This window comes from Piliocolobus tephrosceles, chromosome 4, assembly GCF_002776525.5.
Source record: "Piliocolobus tephrosceles isolate RC106 chromosome 4, ASM277652v3, whole genome shotgun sequence".
In the NCBI taxonomy this organism is placed as follows: Eukaryota; Metazoa; Chordata; class Mammalia; order Primates; family Cercopithecidae; genus Piliocolobus; species Piliocolobus tephrosceles.
The window spans coordinates 92516734-92537429 of NC_045437.1; the positions used below are offsets into that span (position 1 = coordinate 92516734).

At 41.7% G+C, this 20696-nt stretch overlaps 2 protein-coding genes across 2 annotated transcripts in view; both read left to right on the plus strand.

The window, feature by feature from the left end:
- The window catches only part of ARSK (arylsulfatase family member K), a 58810-nt gene extending 49784 nt beyond the window's left edge, over nucleotides 1-9026 (plus strand). The window contains exon 8 of the mRNA XM_023212172.1: nucleotides 7146-9026. Within this exon, the coding sequence (XP_023067940.1) occupies nucleotides 7146-7285 (140 nt within the window). The 3' untranslated portion in view covers nucleotides 7286-9026. The remainder of the gene's footprint in view (nucleotides 1-7145) is intronic.
- Nucleotides 9027-13716: 4690 nt separating this feature from the next.
- On the plus strand, nucleotides 13717-17648 carry GPR150 (G protein-coupled receptor 150). Its single transcript, XM_023212174.1, has one exon. It carries the CDS (start codon nucleotides 15789-15791, stop codon nucleotides 17091-17093), a length of 1305 nt encoding a protein of 434 aa, XP_023067942.1. The 5' UTR covers nucleotides 13717-15788; the 3' UTR covers nucleotides 17094-17648.
- Nucleotides 17649-20696: the final 3048 nt, after the last annotated feature.

Consider the following 20696-nt stretch of genomic DNA (forward strand, 5'->3'; position numbering starts at 1 on the left):
TTTTTTTTTTTTTTTTTTTTTTTTTTTTTTTTTGAGATGGAGTCTCGCTCTGTCACCTAGACTGGAGTGCAATCGTGCGATCCTGGTTTCAAGTGACTCTCCTGCCACTCTACTCCCTAGTAGCTGGGATTACAGGCACCCACCACCACATCTGGCTAATTTTTTGTATTTTTTAGTAGAGACGGGGTTTCACCGTGTTAGCCAGGATAGTCTTGATCTCCTGGCCTGGTGATCTGCCCACCTCAGCCTCCCAAAGTGCTGGGATTACAGGTGTGAGCCACTGCACCCAGCCTCCATTTGTCTTCTTTTAGAATTTTATTTTTCGCCGGGCACGGTGGCTCAAGCCTGTAATCCCAGCACTTTGGGAGGCCGAGACAGGCGGATCACGAGGTCAGGAAATCGAGACCATCCTGGCTAACACGGTGAAACCCCGTCTCTACTAAAAATACAAAAAAAAAACTAGCCGGGCGAGGTGGCGGCGCCTGTAGTCCCAGCTACCCGGGAGGCTGAGGCAGGAGAATGGCATGAACCCGGGAGGCGGAGCTTGCAGTGAGCTGAGATCCGGTCACAGCACTCCAGCCCGGGTGACAGAGTGAGACTCCGTCTCAAAAAAAAAAAAAAAAAGAATTTTATTTTTCACCTTTGGATCTTTGACCCAGCTGGAATGTATTAAACATATTAGAAATCTAACTTTAGTTGTTTTTTTTTTTTAATATGCCTACCCATTAATCTTTTATTGAGTAAACTGTCTCTTCTCCCATTGGTAAAAATGGCGCTTCATCATATAATACCTTTGGTTGAATACATTATCTTTTCCCCCATTGATTTGCAATGCCATTTTTATCTATACCAAAGTCCCATTTAAACTTATGCCATTTCTGAACAGTTTATTTTGCACTGAACCATTCTGTTTTTTTGTTTCTGTTTTGTTTTTGTTTTTTTGAGACAAAGTCTTGCCCTGTCACTCAGGCTGGAGTGCAGTGGCACAGTCACTGCTCACTGCCGCCTCAATCTCATAGGCTCAGGTGATCCTCCCACCTCAGCCTCCCTAGTAGCTGGGACTACAGTCACACACCACAAAACCCAGCTAATTTTTAAAATTTTTATAGAGACAAGGTTTCTCTATGTTGCCCAGACTGGTCTTAAACTTCTGAACTCAAGCAACCTGACTGCCTCAGCCTCGCAAAGTGCTGGGATTACAGGTATGAGCCACCACATCCAGCCAGACCAGTCTATTTTTTTAGTCTGGTAGGACTAGTCCCTTTGCAATAGTTTTCTTTTTTCAGAATTGTCCTTCCTTGATTTTGATTTTTCCATACAAATTTAGAGTAAGTCTGTCTAGTAACAAAAATGAAAAGTTCTGTTAAATGAAATCATTGAATGTATAGCCTACTTTAGAGAGTATTTAATTCTTTATGATAGTCATTCTAAAAAATTAGTATGTTTTTCCCTTTATTCAAGTATTTTTTTATATCCCTCAGTAGTAGTCTTAAGTTTTCTTCATATAGATCAATTTCTTCATAAAAAAATTTGAAAAGCGGGGACTTTTAAAAATACCCTCTAGGTCCTACGCTACACCAGTTGATTAGAGCTTCTGAGAGAGCCTAGGCCTGCTGTTCTACTACTGTTGTCTTGCTGGTCAATCCCTCCAGCCATGATTCTAATGTGCAGCCAGAGGTGGGTTTATTTCCAGTTGTTTTATCAGTTACTGTAATTTTAAGCGAATCTTCCTTCCATTATATCCTCTAAGGGAAGATCTTGTTGTTTATATGTGCACTCCACTTCCACATATTTATTTTGTGCTGAACCACTTCATAGTAATAGTTTTTCAAGTGATACATTATTTTCCATGTAAAAATCTTACCTGCAAATAATTTTACCCAACTTAATACTTTTTCAAACTGTCTTTGAAGTTTTCTTCATGAGTCAGTTCATCTCCTTATTTATTTGTTTATTGTTCTTCAGTGAATTTATATGAGCTTACCTTTGTAATTATGAATTTCTGGGAAATAATTTTACTTTTGAATATATCTGATTTTTATTACATATGTATATACACATGCATACACACACACACACACACACATATTCTGAAGTGAAACCCTTAATAAGAAAGACTTGAGTATTAAGGTTAAAATTAAACTATACAAATCCACCATCCATCTCCTAATTAAGCCTAACAAACACAAGTAGCTAAAGTATGGGTGTATATGCTAATAATAGAGAGAAAAGCAATAATAATAGAAATGTGGTCCTGAAAACAGGCTTGTGAAGATAAATCTGCTTCATTCTACCCAAAACCTTTAAGATACGCATTCATTGTAAGAATTTACCAAGCATCTGCCATGTTTTAAGCATATTAAGTGTAGGATCATAATTAGGTACAATTGAATATTCAGGACAATATCTAATTCAAAATGGTATCTAACAATCATGAAAACCGAAAATTAAGAAACCCTTACAAAACCAAGACAATTATGCCAGAATCTGAGAGGAACTGACACTAATTAGAAGCTGGAATGAGAATAACCTTTTGGGCTTCCATTTTTACTACCTCCTCTACTAACTTCTTGTTCTAATCTACCATGACCTGTGCTTGGAATTTTGCAGCTGACTCTTAAGAGGTCTCCATGAGTCTGTCCTTGGCTTTCTTCAGTCTGTTCTCAACAGCAGCTGGAGTGAGCCTGTCAAAATACCGATCACACCCCTGGATACTCAAAGCCCCCACTGGTTTCCCATCTTTTTCTTAAAAGCCAGGGTCATTACAATAGCCTTTGGGCCCTAAATAATCTGGTAGCATGTTCTCTCTAAGACCGCTTGTCCTCGTATACTCCTGCCTGATTTACTGTGCTCCAGCCACATATGTCCCTGTTTCTTTCCAGACAGACACACCAGGCATGCACCACCAAGACCTCTTTGCACTTATCAGTTTTTTCTGCCTGGAGTGCAGATCTTCCTTCAGATTTTTTCATGGTTCACTGTTATTTCCTTGGTGACATGGCTCAAATGTCACCATCTCACAAGGACTTTCCTGCTTTATTTTTCTCCATAGAAATTATTACCATTTAATTTAGTGTGTCTTTTACATAATTAATGTGTTTGAGCTGTCTTTTACCCTTCCTGACCCTACTAGAATAAAAACTCCTAACAGTCATGGCATTTTGTCCCTTTTCTCCATAAAGTATCTCACATGCCTAACACATAGTAGAAGCTTAGTAAATACTTGTTGAATTAATTTACTGGGAATTACAGCTTTCCAAATATCACATTCGTTTAGAAAAACAACACATTTGGGCTGTAGCAGGGTGGGGAGTAAAAGGGAGTAGCCTTTTTTTTTTCCTTTTTTTTTTTGAGACGGAGTCTTGCTGTGTCACCCAGGCTGGAGTGCAGTGGTACCATGTCAGCTCACTGCAACCTCCAACTCCTGGGTTCAAGCGATTCTCCTGCCTCAGCCTCCAAACGGCTGGGACTATAGGCATGTGCCACCAAACCCAGCTAATTTTTGTATTTTTATTAGAGATGAGGTTTCACCATGTTAGCCAGGCTGGTCTTGAACCCCTGACCTCAGGCAATCTGCCAGCCCCGGCCTCCCAAACTGCTGGGATTACAGGCATGAGCCATGAGCCTAGCCAAGGGAGTAGTTTTCTTAATAAAGCAAAGCCTTCTAGAAACAGTAAACTATAGCAAAATCTTGCACAAAAGAGCTAACAAATAGACTCTATCCCCCTTTGTTTTATCTTTTTAAAATCGACACATATTAATAGTACCTATTGGCCGGGTGCAGTGGCTCACGCCTGTAATCCCAGCACTTTGAGAGGCCAAGGCTGGCCGATCACCTGAGGTCAGGAATTTGAGACCAGCCTGACCAAACCTCTCCATGTCTTAGTAGAGACATGGAGAAACCCTGTCTCTACTAAAAATACAAAATGAGCCAGTGTGGTGGCACATGCCTGTAGTCCTAGCTACTCGGGAAGCTGAACCAGGAGAATCGCTTGAACCCAGGAGGCCGAGGTTGCTGTGAGCCGAGATTGCACCATTGCACTCCAGCCTGGGCACAAGAGCGAAACTCCATCTCAAAATAAATAAATTAACTAAATAAATAATTATACCTATTTATGGACTACATATACCTCCATACATGTATACAAAGTGTAATGATCAAATCAGGGTAATTAGCATACCAAGTACCTCAAACATTGATCATTTCTTTGTGTACATTCAAAATCTGTTCTTCTAGCTATTTGAAAATTATAATAAATTATTGTTAATTACAGTCACTCCATAGTACTATAGAACACTAGAATGTATTCCTCCTACCCTGCTGTACTTTCGTATTCGTTAACCATCTTTAGTTACTCCTCTGTCTCCTTACCCACCCCACCTCTAGTAACCACTATTCTACTCTCTACCTCCATGAGATCAATGCTTTTTTTAGCTTCTACTTATGAGTGAGAACATGCAGCATTTATCTTTCTGTGCCTGGCTCATTTCACTTAACTTAATGTTCTTCAGTCTCATCCATGTTGCTGCAGATGATAGAATGTCATTCTTTTTACGGCTAAATAGTATTCCATTGTGTATATATACCAAATTTGCATTATCCATTCGTCTGTTGATGGACACAGGTTGATTCCATACCTTGGCTATTGTGAATAGTGCTGCAGTAAACATGGGGTACATGTATCCCTTTGATTTACTGATTTCCTTTCCTTTGGATATCTACCTACTAGTGGAGTTGCTGGATCACATCATAGTTCTATTTTTAGTTTTTTGAGGCACCATTTTACTGTTTTCCATAATGGCTGAACTAATTTACATTCCCACCAACAGTGTAAGAGTTCCCCATCTTCCTCATCCTTGCTAGCATTTGTTATTTTTTGTCCTTTTGATAATAACCATTCTAATTGGAGTGAGGTTACACCTCATTGTGATTTTATCTTTTTCTATTGAGAAAAAGGCTAGATACTAAATATTTTAGTTTTTGTGAGCCATACGGTCTCTTTCACAACTACTCATTTCTACTGCTGAAGTGTGAAAGCAAGCAAGACAATATGTAAACAAATGAGCATGGCTATGTTCCAATAGAACTTTGTTTCCAAAAATGCAGGATTTGACTTGTGGGCCATCATTTGCTCAATGCTGGGCTAGAATGGTTCACAACTTTGCTGCAAATTGGAATCACCTGAGGATGTTTAAAACATTTTATTGCCTGGCCCCTACCCAAGGCTGCAGGAGTTTTAAAGCTTCCCAGCCTGTAATCCCAGAATTGTGGGAGGCTGAGGCAGTTAGATCACCTGAGGTCAGGAGTTCAAGACCAGTCTGGCCAACCCACGTCTCTACTAAAAATACAAAAATTAGCTGGGCATGGTGGCCCGTGCCTGTAATCCCAGCTACCTGGGAGACTGAGGCAGGAGAATCGCTTGAACCAGGAGGCAGAGGTTGCAGTGAGCTGAGATCACAGCACTGCACTCCAGCCTGGGTGACAGAGCAAGACTCTGTCTAAAAAAAAAAAAGCTTCCCAGGTGATTCTAATGTGCAGCAAAATCCGGGAATCACCAGTCTGGGACCTTGTTATTCAAACTACTATCCTCAGGAAAGAAGCATCCGTATCGACTAGGAGCCTTATCTGCTTTTGTTTTTGTTTTTGTTTTTTAAATGGATTTTGTGTTCTTTCTACTGTTTGTGGTTTTTCAACTTATTAGACCCAGAAGATGCTCATAAAAACTACTAGAATAGATGCAATTTGTTAAATAGCTGCATATACAAAAATCAACGGCCAGGCGTGGTGTCTCATGCCTATAATCCCAGCATTTTGGGAGGCTGAGGCAGATAGATCACCTGAGCTCAACAGTTCAAGACCAGCCTGGCCAACATTGTGAAAACCCATCTCTACTAAAAATACAAAAAATTAGGTGGGTGTGGTGGTGGGTGCCTGTAATCCCAGCTACTTGGGAGGCTGAGGCAGGAGAATCATTTGAACTCAAGAGGCAGAGGTTGCAGTGAGCCGAGATCGCACCATTGCACTCCAGCCCAAGCAATAAGAGCGAGACTCCATCTCAAAAAAAAATCAACATATATCTATAAAAGGAATCACTAGGTAAAAACAGAAATTAGAGAAAATATTACATTCATGTTATCCTATACATATGTATTTATTTGTTTATTTACTTATTTATTTATTTTTGATACAGGGTCTTACTTTGTCACCCAGGTTTGGAGTGCAGTGGTGTGAACATGACTCGCTCACTTCAGTCTCAACCTCCTGGGCTCAAGGGATCCTGCTGCCTCAGCCCCCTGAGTGGCTAGGACCACAGGTGTGCATCACCATGCCCGGCTAATTTTTAAGTTTTTTGTAGACATGAGAGTCTCACCATGTTGGTCAGGCTGGAAAATAAATTTTAATGAGAGGTATACAAACCTAGATTTTAAAAACTATAAACGTCTATTGAAGTATATAAACAAAATATGAATATGCAATGACAGCATGTTCTTGGATGTGAAGATCTAATCTCTAAATATCTCTTCCCCAAAATTAATGTATAAATTTTGTGCAATTCTGATTTTATTCCAGAAAATAGATATTTTTGTTTGATTTTTTTAAAATTGAATGAAACGGTCTTATAGTATTTATGGAAAAATGAATGTCTGAAATAAGTAATAAAATTATGGGAAATAATATCAAGGTGGGATTAATATTACTGGCTACTAAAACATACTATAAACCACTGAATCAAACTAAGAACTTGGTAATGAGGGGCCATGAAGCAAAAAAGAGACAACTCAACACAAACAAGGTAGAAGAAACTCATGTGGAAAACAGACCATCTAGACCCGTTAGAGCTATTATCCCCCTTCTACATTGGCCATACGCATTTGTGTGTGTATACATATATATTGTTTATAATTATGTATGTATTATTTACAATTATGTATATTAAGCTTTCATTAGGTAGAATTTTTACCACCAAAATTTTTTTTGGAGACAAGGTCTCACTCTGTCACCCAGGCTAGAATGCAGTGGTGCAATCATAGCTCACTGCAGCCTTCCATCTCCCAGGCTCAAGCAGTCCTTCCACCTTAACCTCCAAAGTAGCCAGGACTATCAGTGTGAGCCACCATGCCTGACTAATTTTTTTATTTTTTAGAGACGGAGTCTCCCTATGTTGTCCAAGCTTGTCTCAAACTCCAGAACTCAAGCAATCCTCCTGTCTCAGCCTCCCAAAGTGCTCAGACTACAGGTATGAGGCATAGAACCTGGCCTAACCCAATTTTTAAAAAATTTTAACGTTAAAAATCTGAGTCTTAAATAATTATTGGGTCAAAAAATTATAATTAGATGCTATTTTAAATGTAATAAAAATGAGAAAATTTAGATCAGTCATTTAGGATGGCATGGTTACAGACAAAAATAAGAACATTTAGAAAAATATATGATACAACCAAAACTATACTCAGAATAATATTATTAGCCTTAAACTTTTTATTATTAAGGGAAATTTAAAAACTGTTCAATGTTAAAAGTTAGAAAAAATATCCATAAATTTTGCAATATTTATGGTGAAGTTTTGATATCCTTAAATAATGGTTTGAGATCTGTATTTCCACTTAGAATAGACAAAGATGCAAAGGAATACTGCTCCCATGTTAACAACAACCACAAAAAGAAAAAAATAAAGCCAGAAAATCTACAAAATCAAAACTTTTCTTGAGCCCATCAGAGAAAGGAGATTGCCAGGCAATAGGTGAACTGAATTCAAAAAAGGTGGCAAGCACCTCCAAGGACAGGTGAGACCTTTGACAGAACACAGGAGGAAAAACTCATAGGCAAAAAAGGGGGTAAAAAAGCAATTGATGCTTTGACATATACTTAAAGGCCAAATGTATGTGAAAATAACAGTAGAAACTCTGGGAACCCCCCAGACATGGTGTGCCCACTGACTAACCGGCTTTCTTTCACGGACTCAACCTGGTACTTAATGAGAAAGATTGGGACAGAGCAGAAGACCTGATGGAGCTCCCTTAGTAGGACGGGTGTATAGACAGAGTGGCTGCCTCTTGAGGACAAGCACAAAACCCAGAACTTTTTGTCATACAAAGTAAAACACATCTGCCACTGGGGCAGATCAGAAAACCCTCTCACCCCTAGTCCTCAGCAAAAGGTCAACTGTCACTGGGGAGGGGCAGATTACAGCAAAAGCTATCACTGCTGGGGAAGATGGAGAAACCTAATCATGCCCAGAATCTTCGTTACAAAGCAAAGGTTTCTCACAAAAGGGACAAGACCAGGAAACTTGCTCTTGGAAGTTAAGAGACAGAATTCAGCTGCCATAGAGGGAAGGGACAGGATTATGGGGAAACTCCCACGCTTGAGGCTCAGGCCCCCAGGGCCTACGTAAGACGAAAGTTGGAACAGGAAGGCCAGGAAAGCCACCCTGCCCCCACCATGGGCAACAAACAGCACAAGACTTCTGGGAGAGGGGCAGAAGCCTGGAGAGAAACATCCCCATCCCCTCCGCCACTCTGGTGGCCAAGTATGAAGGGCCAGCTGAAAGTTGGGGATGGAGCAGAAACACTGAGAAAAACCTTCTAGCATTCTAGGCCTCATAGGAAATGCAAGATGTCAGTATGGAGGAATATGAAGTCAGTAGTATAATAATGATAACCATAGCAACAACAAAACCTAAACCTAGCTCAACTACTGATTAGATTTACCACCCTGGTAGCCTGATGGGTAAAGAGGCATGGCTATTTTCAGAAGTAAACACTATTTACATCAGTCACTCTTATTCTTTTACATATAATGTCTGGCATTCAGTAAAACTTACAAGGCAAAAGAGTAAAAAAAAAAAAAAAAAAAAGCCAATTTTTAAGAGAGAAAGCAGTAAACAGAACCAGACTGAGAGATGGCCCAGAGGCTGAAACTGCCAAAGTAACTTTAAAAATGCTATGATTAATACGTTAAAGGATATAGTGGAAAATATGGACAACATGCATGAACATATACAGAATTTCAGCAGAGATGGAAACGATTTAAAAAAGAATAAATTGGATACACTAGAAATGAAAAACATGCTATTATGGATGAGGAATTCCTTCAATTGCCTTACCAGCAAACTACACATAGAAGAAAGAATTAGTAAGCTTGAATACAGGTTAGAACAGAACATTTTCAAAATAACATCCTGAATTTCAAAAGGTGACAAGCCCTTCTGAGGAGAGCTGGAACAAGAGAAGGGAAAAAAGAGAAAAAGAAAAAGTGGAGAAAAATAGAGCATCCAAGAGCTGTGGAACAGTATGAAATGGCATAATACACATGTAGTTCAAGTCACAGAAGGAGAATGGAGAGAGAGAGTGTTGGAAGAAATAATTGAAAAGATAATTGCTGAGAATTTTCCAAAATTAATAAAAGACAACAAATCACCAACCTAAATGTTTAGAGAAGCCCAAGCAGAATATATATAAAAGGCCAGTCCTGGTGGCTCACGCCTGTAATCCCAACATTTTGAGAGGCCAAGGCGGGCAGATCACTTGAGGTCAGGAGTTTGAGACCAGCCTGGCCAACGTGGTGAAACCCCGTCTCTAATAAAAATACAAAAATTAGATAGGCGTGGTGGTGCATGACTGTAGTCCCAGCTACTTGGGAGGCTGACACATGAGAATCACTTGAACCCAAAAGGCGGAGGTTGCGATGAACCAAGATAAGAAGAAAATCTTGACTGCAACCACAGAAAAAAAGAAACATTCCAAAAAAAGAAACCTGCCAGGCATGGTGGCTCATGCCTATAATCCCAGCACTGGGCAGATCACCTAAGGCCAGGAGCTCAAGAACAGCCTGGCCGGGTGGTGGCACTCACCTGTAATCCCAGCTACTTGGGAGGCTGAGGCACGGTAATCATTTGAACCCGGGAGGCAGAGGTTGCAGTGAGCCAAGATCACACCACTGCACTCCAGCCTGGGCGACAGAGCAAGACTCTGTTTCAAACAAATAAACAAACAAAAAGATAAGAATTACATCATTACAAAGATGAGCAAAATGTATCAAACACTATGCAAACTAGAAGACAACGGTGCAACTTCTTTCAAGTACTGAAAGAAAAACTCATCCTAGAATCCTATATCCCCAGCAAAAGTGTGTTTCAAAAATGTAGGTGAAATAAAAACTTTATAAGACAAAGAATAAAAATAAAAATAAGAGAATGTGTTGCCAGCAGACCTGAACTATAAAAAAAGTTAAAGGACATTCTTTAAGCAGAAGGAATATGATCCCAAATGAGAAACTGCATCTACACAAAGGGAGAAATTGGAAAACTCATACATGAATGGTGGGACTGGCCCAGACTCTATGGAAAACAGTTTGGCAGTTCCTCAAAAAGTTAAACATGAAATTCACATATGACTCAGCAATTTCACTCCTAGGAATATACTCTAGAGAACTAAAACAGGCATTTGCAGAAAAACTTGTACACAAATATTCATAACAGAATTATTCACTATAATGGAAACAACCAAAATAGAAACAGCCTAAAATGGAAACAACCCAAATATCCAACAGCTAATGAATGGATAAACAAAATTTGGTGTATCCACATAATGAAATATTATTTAGTCATAAATAATGAAATACTGTTACATGCTACAATGTGGATGAAACTTAAAAACATTATTCAAAACAAAAGAAACCAGAAACAAAAGGCTACATTATGTGATTGCATGTCTATGAAATGTCAAGAATAAGCAAATCCATAGAATCAAAGGAGACTAGTGGTTGCCAGGGGCTGGGAGAGGAAAATAATATGTATGGGTTTATTTTGGGAACGATTTAAAAGTTCTGGAATTAGATAGTGGCGGTGGTTGCACAAACTTGTAAATACACTAAAAAGCACTGAATTGTATACTTTAAAATTCTAGATTTTATGAAATATAAATTATATCTCAATTATTAAAATGAAGAAATAATGAAATGTTTCCATCTATGAGGATGACAAACACTGATGATGCTCATACTGTTTTGTGGCTATGGGGAAAAAAGACACATACATTGCTTGCATCCCTTGTCGAGGATAACTCAGTACTATATGTTAAAACGCTTTAAAAATGCACATGCTCGGCTTCAGCAATTCCAATGACAGGATTTTATCATAAGGGAATAATTGAATGCGTGTGCTAGGATGTAGGTGAAGAGATGTTCTTCACGGAATTATTTATAAAGTGAAAATGAGAAAACCTTTGTTTAAGAATAGGGGGCTATTTAAATAATTGTAATCCATTCAACATTAAACAGATAATTATATCATATTTTCACTGACATGGGAAGTGATCCAAATACAATCTTAGGTGAAATGAAAGAAGAATATGAAATGTTGTATGCAGTGTAATCTATTTCTGTAATATATAGATCTAGTCATTATAGTCTGAAGTATATATCACTGAGCATTAACAACAGTTTTCTCTGAGCAGTATGTTGTGTTTTTTTGTATGTGAATATGTATTGTCTAACTTTTCTGCAATTAATATGTACTGCTTATTTAATTTAAAACTACTGAATTTTCAAAACATATACGTCAAGCTTAATATCATCTATATTGAGACAAAGTGGCATTATGTGCCCCTGAAATGATACACTAATAACAGTATTACCTATGTAATGTTCCTGCCAGAAAAGTCAAATCTAAATTTAATTATGTGGAAACAAATACAATTTTAAGGATATTCTGCTAAACATGTGTCATGGACTCTTCAAATGTCAGCATCCCAAAAAGAAAGACAGGCTGGGAGACTATTTAGGTAAAGGCCACTAAATAAGTATTACAATTAAATACAATTCATTATCTTTGATTATGCCTGGCACATTAGATAAAAATAAACCCATAGAAAAACACATTTTTGTAAAATTGGCTGGAAAAAAGAGAAGAATAATAAGCTTCTAGAAAGGAAAAAACAGGCCGGGCACGGTGGCTCACGCCTGTAATCCCAGCACTTTGGGAGGCCGAGGCGGGCGAATCATAAGGTCAGGAAATCGAGACCACGGTGAAACCCCGTCTCTACTAAAAACACAAAAAATTAGCCGGGCGCAGTGGCGGGCGCCTGTAGTCCCAGCTACTCAGGAGGCTGAGGCAGGAGAATGGCGTGAACCCGGGAGGCGGAGCTTGCAGTGAGCTGAGATCCGGCCACTGCACTCCAGGCTGGGCCACAGAGCAGCACTGTGTCTCAAAAACAAAACAAAACAAAACAAAACAAAAGAAAAGAAAAGAAAGAAAAGGAGGGAAGGAGGGAAGGAGGGAAGGAGGGAAGGAGGGAACAATGATCATATCTAAGCAAAACATGAATCAGATGGCTTCAGTCTTCTCCACAAAAACACTTAGAAGCCAGAAGGGAATGGAGCAATGCCTTCAAAATTCAGAAGGAAAAGATTTTCAGAAATAGGATTCTAAACCCAACCAAATAATGAGTTAGGCAATAGCATAGAATAAAGACATTTTCAGACATGTAGGATCCCAAATAGTTACCCTCTCTCAAGAAGTCACTGAAAGATGCTTTCTTCCCAAGCAAGAAAATAAACCAGGAAAGAAAAAAAAAAAAATCCATTAAATTAGAAAATAAAAGAACCAGCATGAGATAAAGGAATCCCTAGGATGATGCTGACGTGAGATGCCAGGATGACCACTGGCCTAGAGGGCAACATGTCCAGACAGAATCTGCATGACTCAAAAAATGAGTACAATGAGGTCTCTTACCACTTAGTTCTCAGGCTTTGTACAACCTTGTAAACCTTATGAAATATTAGATGATGTGTTCTACCAAAAAGGAAGAAATCAAGGAAAAAGACCAGAGATCCAAGAAACAGGAACTGCAACCCAAGAGAAAGGCAAAAAGTTTCAATAATGACAACAAATGCAGGTCCGCAGATGGTAGTTCTGCAGTAAACCTTGGGAGAAATTAGCCCAAATAAGAGAAAAATGAAAGTCTCTGGTAAAGAGGTTTCTGGGAAAAAAAACTGGAGCTGCTATATTACGTTTTGAAACTGACCTTGTAGAAATTGTATGGGGGGCTATTTGAGGGTACAGGAAGAATTAGCTATGATAACAATGAAAAGTAAGAAAAGGCAATTATTAACTTTAAAAATGACAAAAAAAATATATTCACAATATACAACACTCAACTGTGAATATTTTTATTTCATAATAATATAAACACCAAATATAAGTCTAACCCAAAATTACAGTATTGTTCTAATGGTATGGGAAATGGAAACAGTAGTGACAGAGGTGTGAGAAGTAAGTCTTTATCTAGTAAGAAGTTAACAGATAATATATCAATTTGTTAAATCAATAGATAGCATTACACAAATATCATTTACTATTATGAATTAAGTCAATGCCAGAAGAAAGAACAAATAGAGTCTAAATTGGTTCCCACTAGAAAGAGGAGATAAAGAAGTGGAAATGTGTGGAACGGGAAACTCTTTATTAGCCTTCTAGTTCCATTTGGCTTTCAAAACTCTGTGCATGTATAATTTAAATAAGAATTAGTTTAGACCAGGCCCAGTGGCTCATGCCTATAATCCCAACACTTTGGGAGGCTGAGGTGGGCGGATTCTTGAGCCTAGGAGTTTAAAAGTAGCCTGGGCAACATAACGAAACCTAGCCTCTACAAAAAATACAAAACTTAGCTAGGTGTGGTGGTGTGTGCCTGTAGTCCCAGCAACTTGGGAGGCTGAAGTGAGAGAATCACCTGAGCGCAGGAAGTCGAGTCTGCGGTGAGCTATGATCATGCCACTTCACTCTAGCCTGGGCAACAGAGTGAGACCCTGTCTCAAAAAAGAAAAAAAAAGAACTAGTTGAAAGTCAATGTTTTATCAGATCTTACTAAAGTTAAGTTCTGTGAAATGTAATTTCACTGTAGTCATTTTGAAATGCTAATATACAGGAGCATTTCAACAAATTTGAGACAAATGATAGACTATCTTGAGAAACACTGAAATGATATTGGCTAGGAAAATCCCTGCATGATGAGCATTGCTCAGAGAAGGCTCCCTGGAAGAAGTGCATTATAAACTGGGATGATGTGTGTGCATAGAAAAAGGCCTTGGACAAAAACTTCTAAAGGGAGAGTATGAAAATCAAACCAGATTTTCCAAGGCTATCACTGTAGCTTTTTCTTAAATGTCCCACCAGGAACACTTATTCCTATGTCTCCACAGAGCTTCCTTGGGCTCTTCTGGACAATACTGGCATAGTATAAAAGGAATTTTTTCTTAAGTGATGAATTTATAGTCAAGGCAGGAATTTATGCTCAAAGTTATCTGAAAAGCATCATATATCCACTAATTCATCAACTCAACACATACCTACTGATAACTACAACATGTCAGACCAGAGCAAGGCACCACAAAGATGATGATGAAAATAAGCAAGGTTTCTGGCCAAAGGACAACAGCTTGGGAAATGGGATTCCTACAGCAGCTGGCAGGACTATCATGGAACCCACCAAATCTTCCTATGCCATGAATCTTAGAGTTCCAAATGTTTCCTCAGCCTGGGAATGTGAACCCCAGAAAACACTCATACCTCCCTGGCCCCCAGGCCAGGAAGTACAGGAAATTCTACTTTCACCATGATTAATGTGGATGGTGCATAAAAAGACAAATTGATGCTTGCAACAGGGAAATTAAAATGTGTTTGTGAGGAGGCAGGGCTAAAATGAAAGCAACAACATTTAATCTAAACCATGTCCTGTGACTTGGATTTCTTTTTTTAAAAAATTGGCCGCCTTATCACTTTCTTAGTCACCTTTTCTCTAGGCTTATTGGAGGCGTAGCCCCTCCTAGCAACTTCCCATCTGCTGGAAAACAGAATCAAGAGAATGAGGAGTGTGATGACGCATCCTTCACTGGATGAAAATATTAGGGGAAAAGTAATAAATGCACTATCATTTGCATAAAACCTATTAATGCCCTCTTCAGACTAATGAAATGAATTTTACATCACCAAGAAAGCAGCTGTGACCCACTGCTCCTAGTAATGAGAAGTATTTAGAACGATCTGCAAACCACTGCCATTCCTAAAAGCAGCATCATTGACTTTAGTACTCTCTAATTAAAATACTTTCATTCTTTGACAGAGAAGACACATCTTGATCAAAATTCAGCTAACAGGTCTCCTCTTTGCTCAAAACGCTGTTAGGTTTCTTGTGTTCCTGTTTTTCTCATGCTCATGCAGATTCATGGCATTTCAAACCTTTAAAATCAAAACTAATGTCTTTTCTATTTTTTTCCTACTGGCAATCACATTGGAGTGGTGGGGGCGTGTGGTACAATCTCAGTCAAGAGGTCCTCTCTCGTGTGGGTGCTGGGATAACATTGGCCGTATACAATGATCAAGCAAAGCGACCTTCTGCCCTGCTGTGTTCTACACGTAAGTAGAGAACGGATGAGGTTCTCAGAGCCCAGGGGTCCGCGGCTTCCGCGAGGGTAGCGTCGGGGGGCGCTGCAGAGATTGGAAGAGTATCCGCCGGGAATGGGAGGGAAGACGCGGAGAAGGTGGAGAATAGAAATCATGTGTGTTCCTCGAGTGTACAACCCACATATGAGTGACAAATGACGAGGACAATCGACAAAAACAACTAAGCGCAAAGCCGCCCGAATCCATCTCCCTCTCTCTGCGGGTGCCTTTTTAACTAACTTTGGGAACTCGTAGACCTAGCGTTGCTCGCCGCGCCGCCTCGCCTCCACTTTGGTTTCCCGCGTCCTGCCCGCCCTCTTCGGTGCCTCCTCTTCCTCCGGGACAAGGATGGAGGATCTCTTTAGCCCCTCAATTCTGCCGCCGGCGCCCAACCTCTCCGTGCCCATCTTGCTCGGCTGGGGTTTCAACCTGACCTTGGGGCAGGGAGCCCCCGCCTCTGGGCCGCCCAGCCGCCGCGTCCGCCTGGTGTTCCTGGGGATCATCCTGGTGGTGGCGGTGGCAGGCAACACCACAGTGCTGTGCCGCCTGTGCGGCGGCGGCGGGCCCTGGGCGGGCCCCAAGCGTCGCAAGATGGACTTCCTACTGGTGCAGCTGGCCCTGGCGGACCTGTACGCGTGCGGGGGCACGGCGCTGTCGCAGCTGGCCTGGGAACTGCTGGGCGAGCCCCGCGCGGCTACGGGCGACCTTGCGTGCCGCTTCCTGCAGCTGCTGCAGGCATCCGGGAGGGGTGCCTCGGCCCACCTCGTGGTGCTCATCGCCCTCGAGCGCCAGCGCGCAGTGCGTCGTCCGCAGGGCCGGCCGCTGCCCGCGCGTGCCCTCGCCGCCCTGGGCTGGCTGCTGGCGCTGCTGCTGGCGCTGCCCCCGGCCTTCGTGGTGCGCGGGGACTCCCCCTCACCGCTGCCGCCACCGCCGCCGCCACCGTCCTCGCAGCCCGGGGCGCCCCCGGCCGCCCGCGCCTGGCCCGGGCAGCGTCGCTGCCGCGGGATCTTCGCGCCCCTGCCGCGCTGGCACCTGCAGGTCTACGCGTTCTACGAGGCCGTCGCGGGCTTCGCCGCGCCTGTCACGGTCCTGGGCGTAGCTTGCGGCCACCTACTCTCCGTCTGGTGGCGGCGCCGGCCGCAGGCCCCTGCGGCTGCAGCGCCCTGGTCGGCGAGTCCAGGCCGAGCCCCTGCACCCAGCGCGCTGCCCCGCGCCAAGGTGCAGAGCCTGAAGATGAGCCTGCTGCTGGCGCTGCTGTTCGTGGGCTGCGAGCTGCCCTACTTTGCAGCCCGGCTGGCGGCCGCGTGGTCGTCCGGGCCCGCGGGAGACTGGGAGGGAGAGGGCCTGTCGGCTGCGCTGCGCGTCGTGGGGATGGCCAACAGCGCTCTCAATCCCTTCGTCTACCTCTTCTTCCAGGCTGGCGACTGCCAGCTGCGGCGACGGCTGCGGAGGCGCCTGGGCTCTCTCTGCTGCGCGCCACAGGGAGGCGCGGAGGATGAGGAGGGGCCCAGGGGCCACCAAGCGCTCTACCGCCAACGCTGGCCCCACCCTCATTATCACCATGCTCGGCGGGAACCGCTGGACGAGGGCGGCTTGCGCCCACCCCCTCCGCGCCCCAGACCCCTGCCATGCTCCTGCGAAAGCGCCTTCTAGGTGCCCAGTGGTCAGAGACGGGTCATCTGTCGCTGAGGCGCAACCTCCAGGGAACTCGAGGCCTGCCAGGGTCTGTCCAGATCACAAGGGGCAGGAGAGTCTGTGAGAGAGTGACACTGAAGTTGTCCCCTTCCTCCACTCTCCTATTCCGTTCTCATGTTTACATTTCCCTATGCTCTTCCAGTTTCTCTTCTTCCCTACAGTTCCTCTCATATCTCCCCATTTGGAGACAGTGAGACACTGAGAAGTTGTAAAAATAAAAAGTTATTTTTGCAGTTTTCTTTCACGCATTTATAGTGCTCTGGATAAGACCATTTATTTTTGCTAAATTACCAAACTTTCAGTATTTGCTGTGTTATCATCTGTATTTACTTATTTTGAATCGTGCTTAAATCAAATGTACCTTTGGCACCTGCAAGTTTGCCTTTTCTTTCCAGGGTGAAAATTCCCAAATTGCTCTCCCTGGGGAGTCTGAGAATTATACCAGTGCTGTCAGAAATGTAATCATGCTGTCATTTCAGAGCTACAGAGTATTTGTAAAATAAAAACCTTCCCCACGGAGCAATTGGGACTTTTTTTTTTTTTTTTTTTAACATGGTAATGTGTTTTCTCAGAAGAAAATCACTGTGGCCTTTATTTCCAGTCTAGTTTTCACTTCAACAGAAGCTGAGGTTGTAGGAAGGAAACATAAAAGCTTGACTTTGTGTCTTTCAAATATACTTGGTTTCTGTTGGAAATCGTCCCTGTGCCCCCAGCAGCCTGGAAAGGTGTAATGCTGTGCCCAGATGTAGCCTCTCCATACAAAGTCCCCAGCAAACCAGAGAAAGGAAGCTTCAAGGTGGTGCATATGGGTGGGGCTCAATGTCCCAGATGGAGCCTCAAAGAAATTAGCAGCTAGGAAGGAAATCTAAACCTCAGAATGCTGCATGCGTATATAAAACTCCCTTGTTAAAAAAAAATGAATTCAATGCCTATTGGTGTGAATAGCTGAGAACAAGGTCAAGGAGTGGATTTGATCAGTAACCTCTTCCTCTCAACTGTTCTTGATTCTAGACAGAAGTGGCAGCACTTATGAACAATATATCCATGTGTTTATCAGCGACTTTTATATGAGGATCTAAAGCTTTCCATGACAGTGTTTCTTGTTCATGCACAAATGCAGGCCTAAGATGCAGAAAGGAGAAATGATTGTTTAAAGCTCTTTGTAGCGCCAAGGCTCTCTGAGGGCTGTTTTGTTCACTAATATATTCCAAGTGCTTAAACAATGCTTGACATGTAGTAGGCTGTCAGTATATATTTGTTGAATAATTCATCATATGAGTTAGAGATAGAACAGATAAAAGATATACAAAAGAAAATCTTTACTAAGCTTGGTTTACCTTCCTCCAAAATTTTAACAACGTATGTTACAGAGTTGTAGCTTTTCCTTCCTCTCTTTGCTCCTCCTTACCCTGTTGAGGATGCAATGGTCTGCAAAATACCAGGAATAAATCAGCCAAAGAGAGGATACAGTTGCTTTCATGAACCCAAGTCTAGATTATAGCATTATTTATTCATTAATAAACATTTATTACCTGCTTATTTTGTGCCAGTTAATAAGCTAAGCATTGGAGATGCTGAGATGAATAAGGCACATTTTTCCCTTAAAGACATTATAGTCAAATGTAGGAAACGATCTGACAATTACATAGCAGTGTCACCTGTGTTATAACAGGGGCACCCAGTCAGGGTGCCGGAAGCACTGAAGAGGAGAATCTGACAATCTTAGGGGACTATGAGGGGACATGAGGAAAGACTCGCCAAAAGAAGCTGGTTTGGGGGTGACCCTTCAGGTCAGGAAACATGTTCTAGGCAACGGGAATAGCACTGCAAAGCATAGGGGAGACAGAACATAGCATAGTCAAGTAATGACAATAGCTTTAGGGTGCCTTTGGGGCCTGACCTAATGAGATATGTGGTCAGAGAAATTCAGCCTGGACCCAGTGAAGACAGGTCTGTGTGCCAAGCCAAGAAAGCAAAAAGTAGCCTTTGAAGAATTTAATCAGTTATAATTTGACCAAATTTGAATTTTAGAAAGGTCATCTCAATGATGGCATGAAGGATCACCAAATGGAACGGTAGGGGGAATTCTTAGATGCAGAAATCAAGGAGAATCTCAGAGAGTCTTCAAAATATGATTCCTAATGTTGGACCACTTCGAATGCTCTCAACGAAGATAATAAATTTAAAGCAGCTGAGACACATTTTCTGTTTTCTGCAGTTAAGACTACCCTAACAGAAAAGCTGACTCAGCTGGCTTCAACTTATTATTTCACATGACAAGAAGTCTGGCGGTAGGGCTGTGCCAGCGTTGGTTAAGTAAGTAGCTCAACTTCATAATCAAGGGCTGTGATGGTTAATTTTATGTGTCAACTTGACTGGGTTAAGGGATGCTCAGATAGCTGGTAAAACATCATTTCTGGGCGTGCCTGTGAGGGTGTTTCCAGAAGTAATTAACATTCAAATCAGAAGACTGAGTGAAGAAGATCAATCCTCACCAGGGGCGGCAAGCATAATCCCATCTGTTGAGGGCCCACCCAAATAGAACAAAAAGACAGAGGAAAGGTGAATCCTCTCTCTCTCTTCTTGGGCTGCGACACCCATCTTCTCTTGTCCTTGGACAGTTCACTCCTGTTCTTGGGCCTTCAAACTCCAGGATTTATACCAGCAGCACAAACCTCCACAGCCCCCATTCTCAGGCCTTCAGACTCAGACTAAACTTTACCACCAGCTTTCCTGGTTCTCCAGCTTGCAGACAGTATATAGTAGGACCTCTCAGCCTTCACAGTCACATGAGCCAATTCCCGTAATACATCTCCTCTTATATATCTATTTAAATGCTATTGGTTCTGTTTTTCTGGAGCAGCCTCACTCATACAAGGGCTCAGATCCTTTTCCTCTTTCCAATTTGCCATCTTGAGTGGAAGACTTGACACTCAGGCCAGTTCCCCTTGAGGTCACAAAATGGCTGCTGCAATTCCAGGCATCACATTCAAATGTAGCAATGTCCAGAAGAAGAAGGATTTCTCTTTTTTGTACCCTTTATAGAAATGAAACAACATGTCTCAGAAGTCCCCAATAGACTCTCCTAAATGGCTCATTTGCCAGAACTATATCACATGTCCATATTTAGACCTATCATTGCAAGAGAAATGAAGCCACCATGATTGGCTTGAACATGGAACTGAGCATATGAATTGTATGGCGGGAGGGATGAAAAAACTGAGGTTCTACAGTAAAGAAAGAAGAGAAAATGCCAGTTAAAAAGGCAAGACTAAAACTTTTAAACTATTGCAAAAGTGTTATCTAGATTGGTTTTTACAATACAATGGGTATTCAACTGATTATTACCTAGAAATTTTGAGAATTCTTAATCTGGGTTGGAAATACAGAATACCAACTCAAGAAGTTAATTTGAAATCCCATTAAACTGATGTTTTCCTAGATTTTGTAGATTTAGTTAAGCCCAATTTATATAGAAATTCTTCTCTTCTATAAATAAGGAACTTCCTCTAATTTTAGCCAAATCTGAAACTTGAGTACATAACTAGATGACTTGGTTCC

Excerpts from the sequence above, each read along its gene's own strand:
- GPR150 (XM_023212174.1), top strand. The coding sequence starts at position 15,789 with ATGGAGGATCTCTTTAGCCCCTCAATTCTGCCGCCGGCGCCCAACCTC.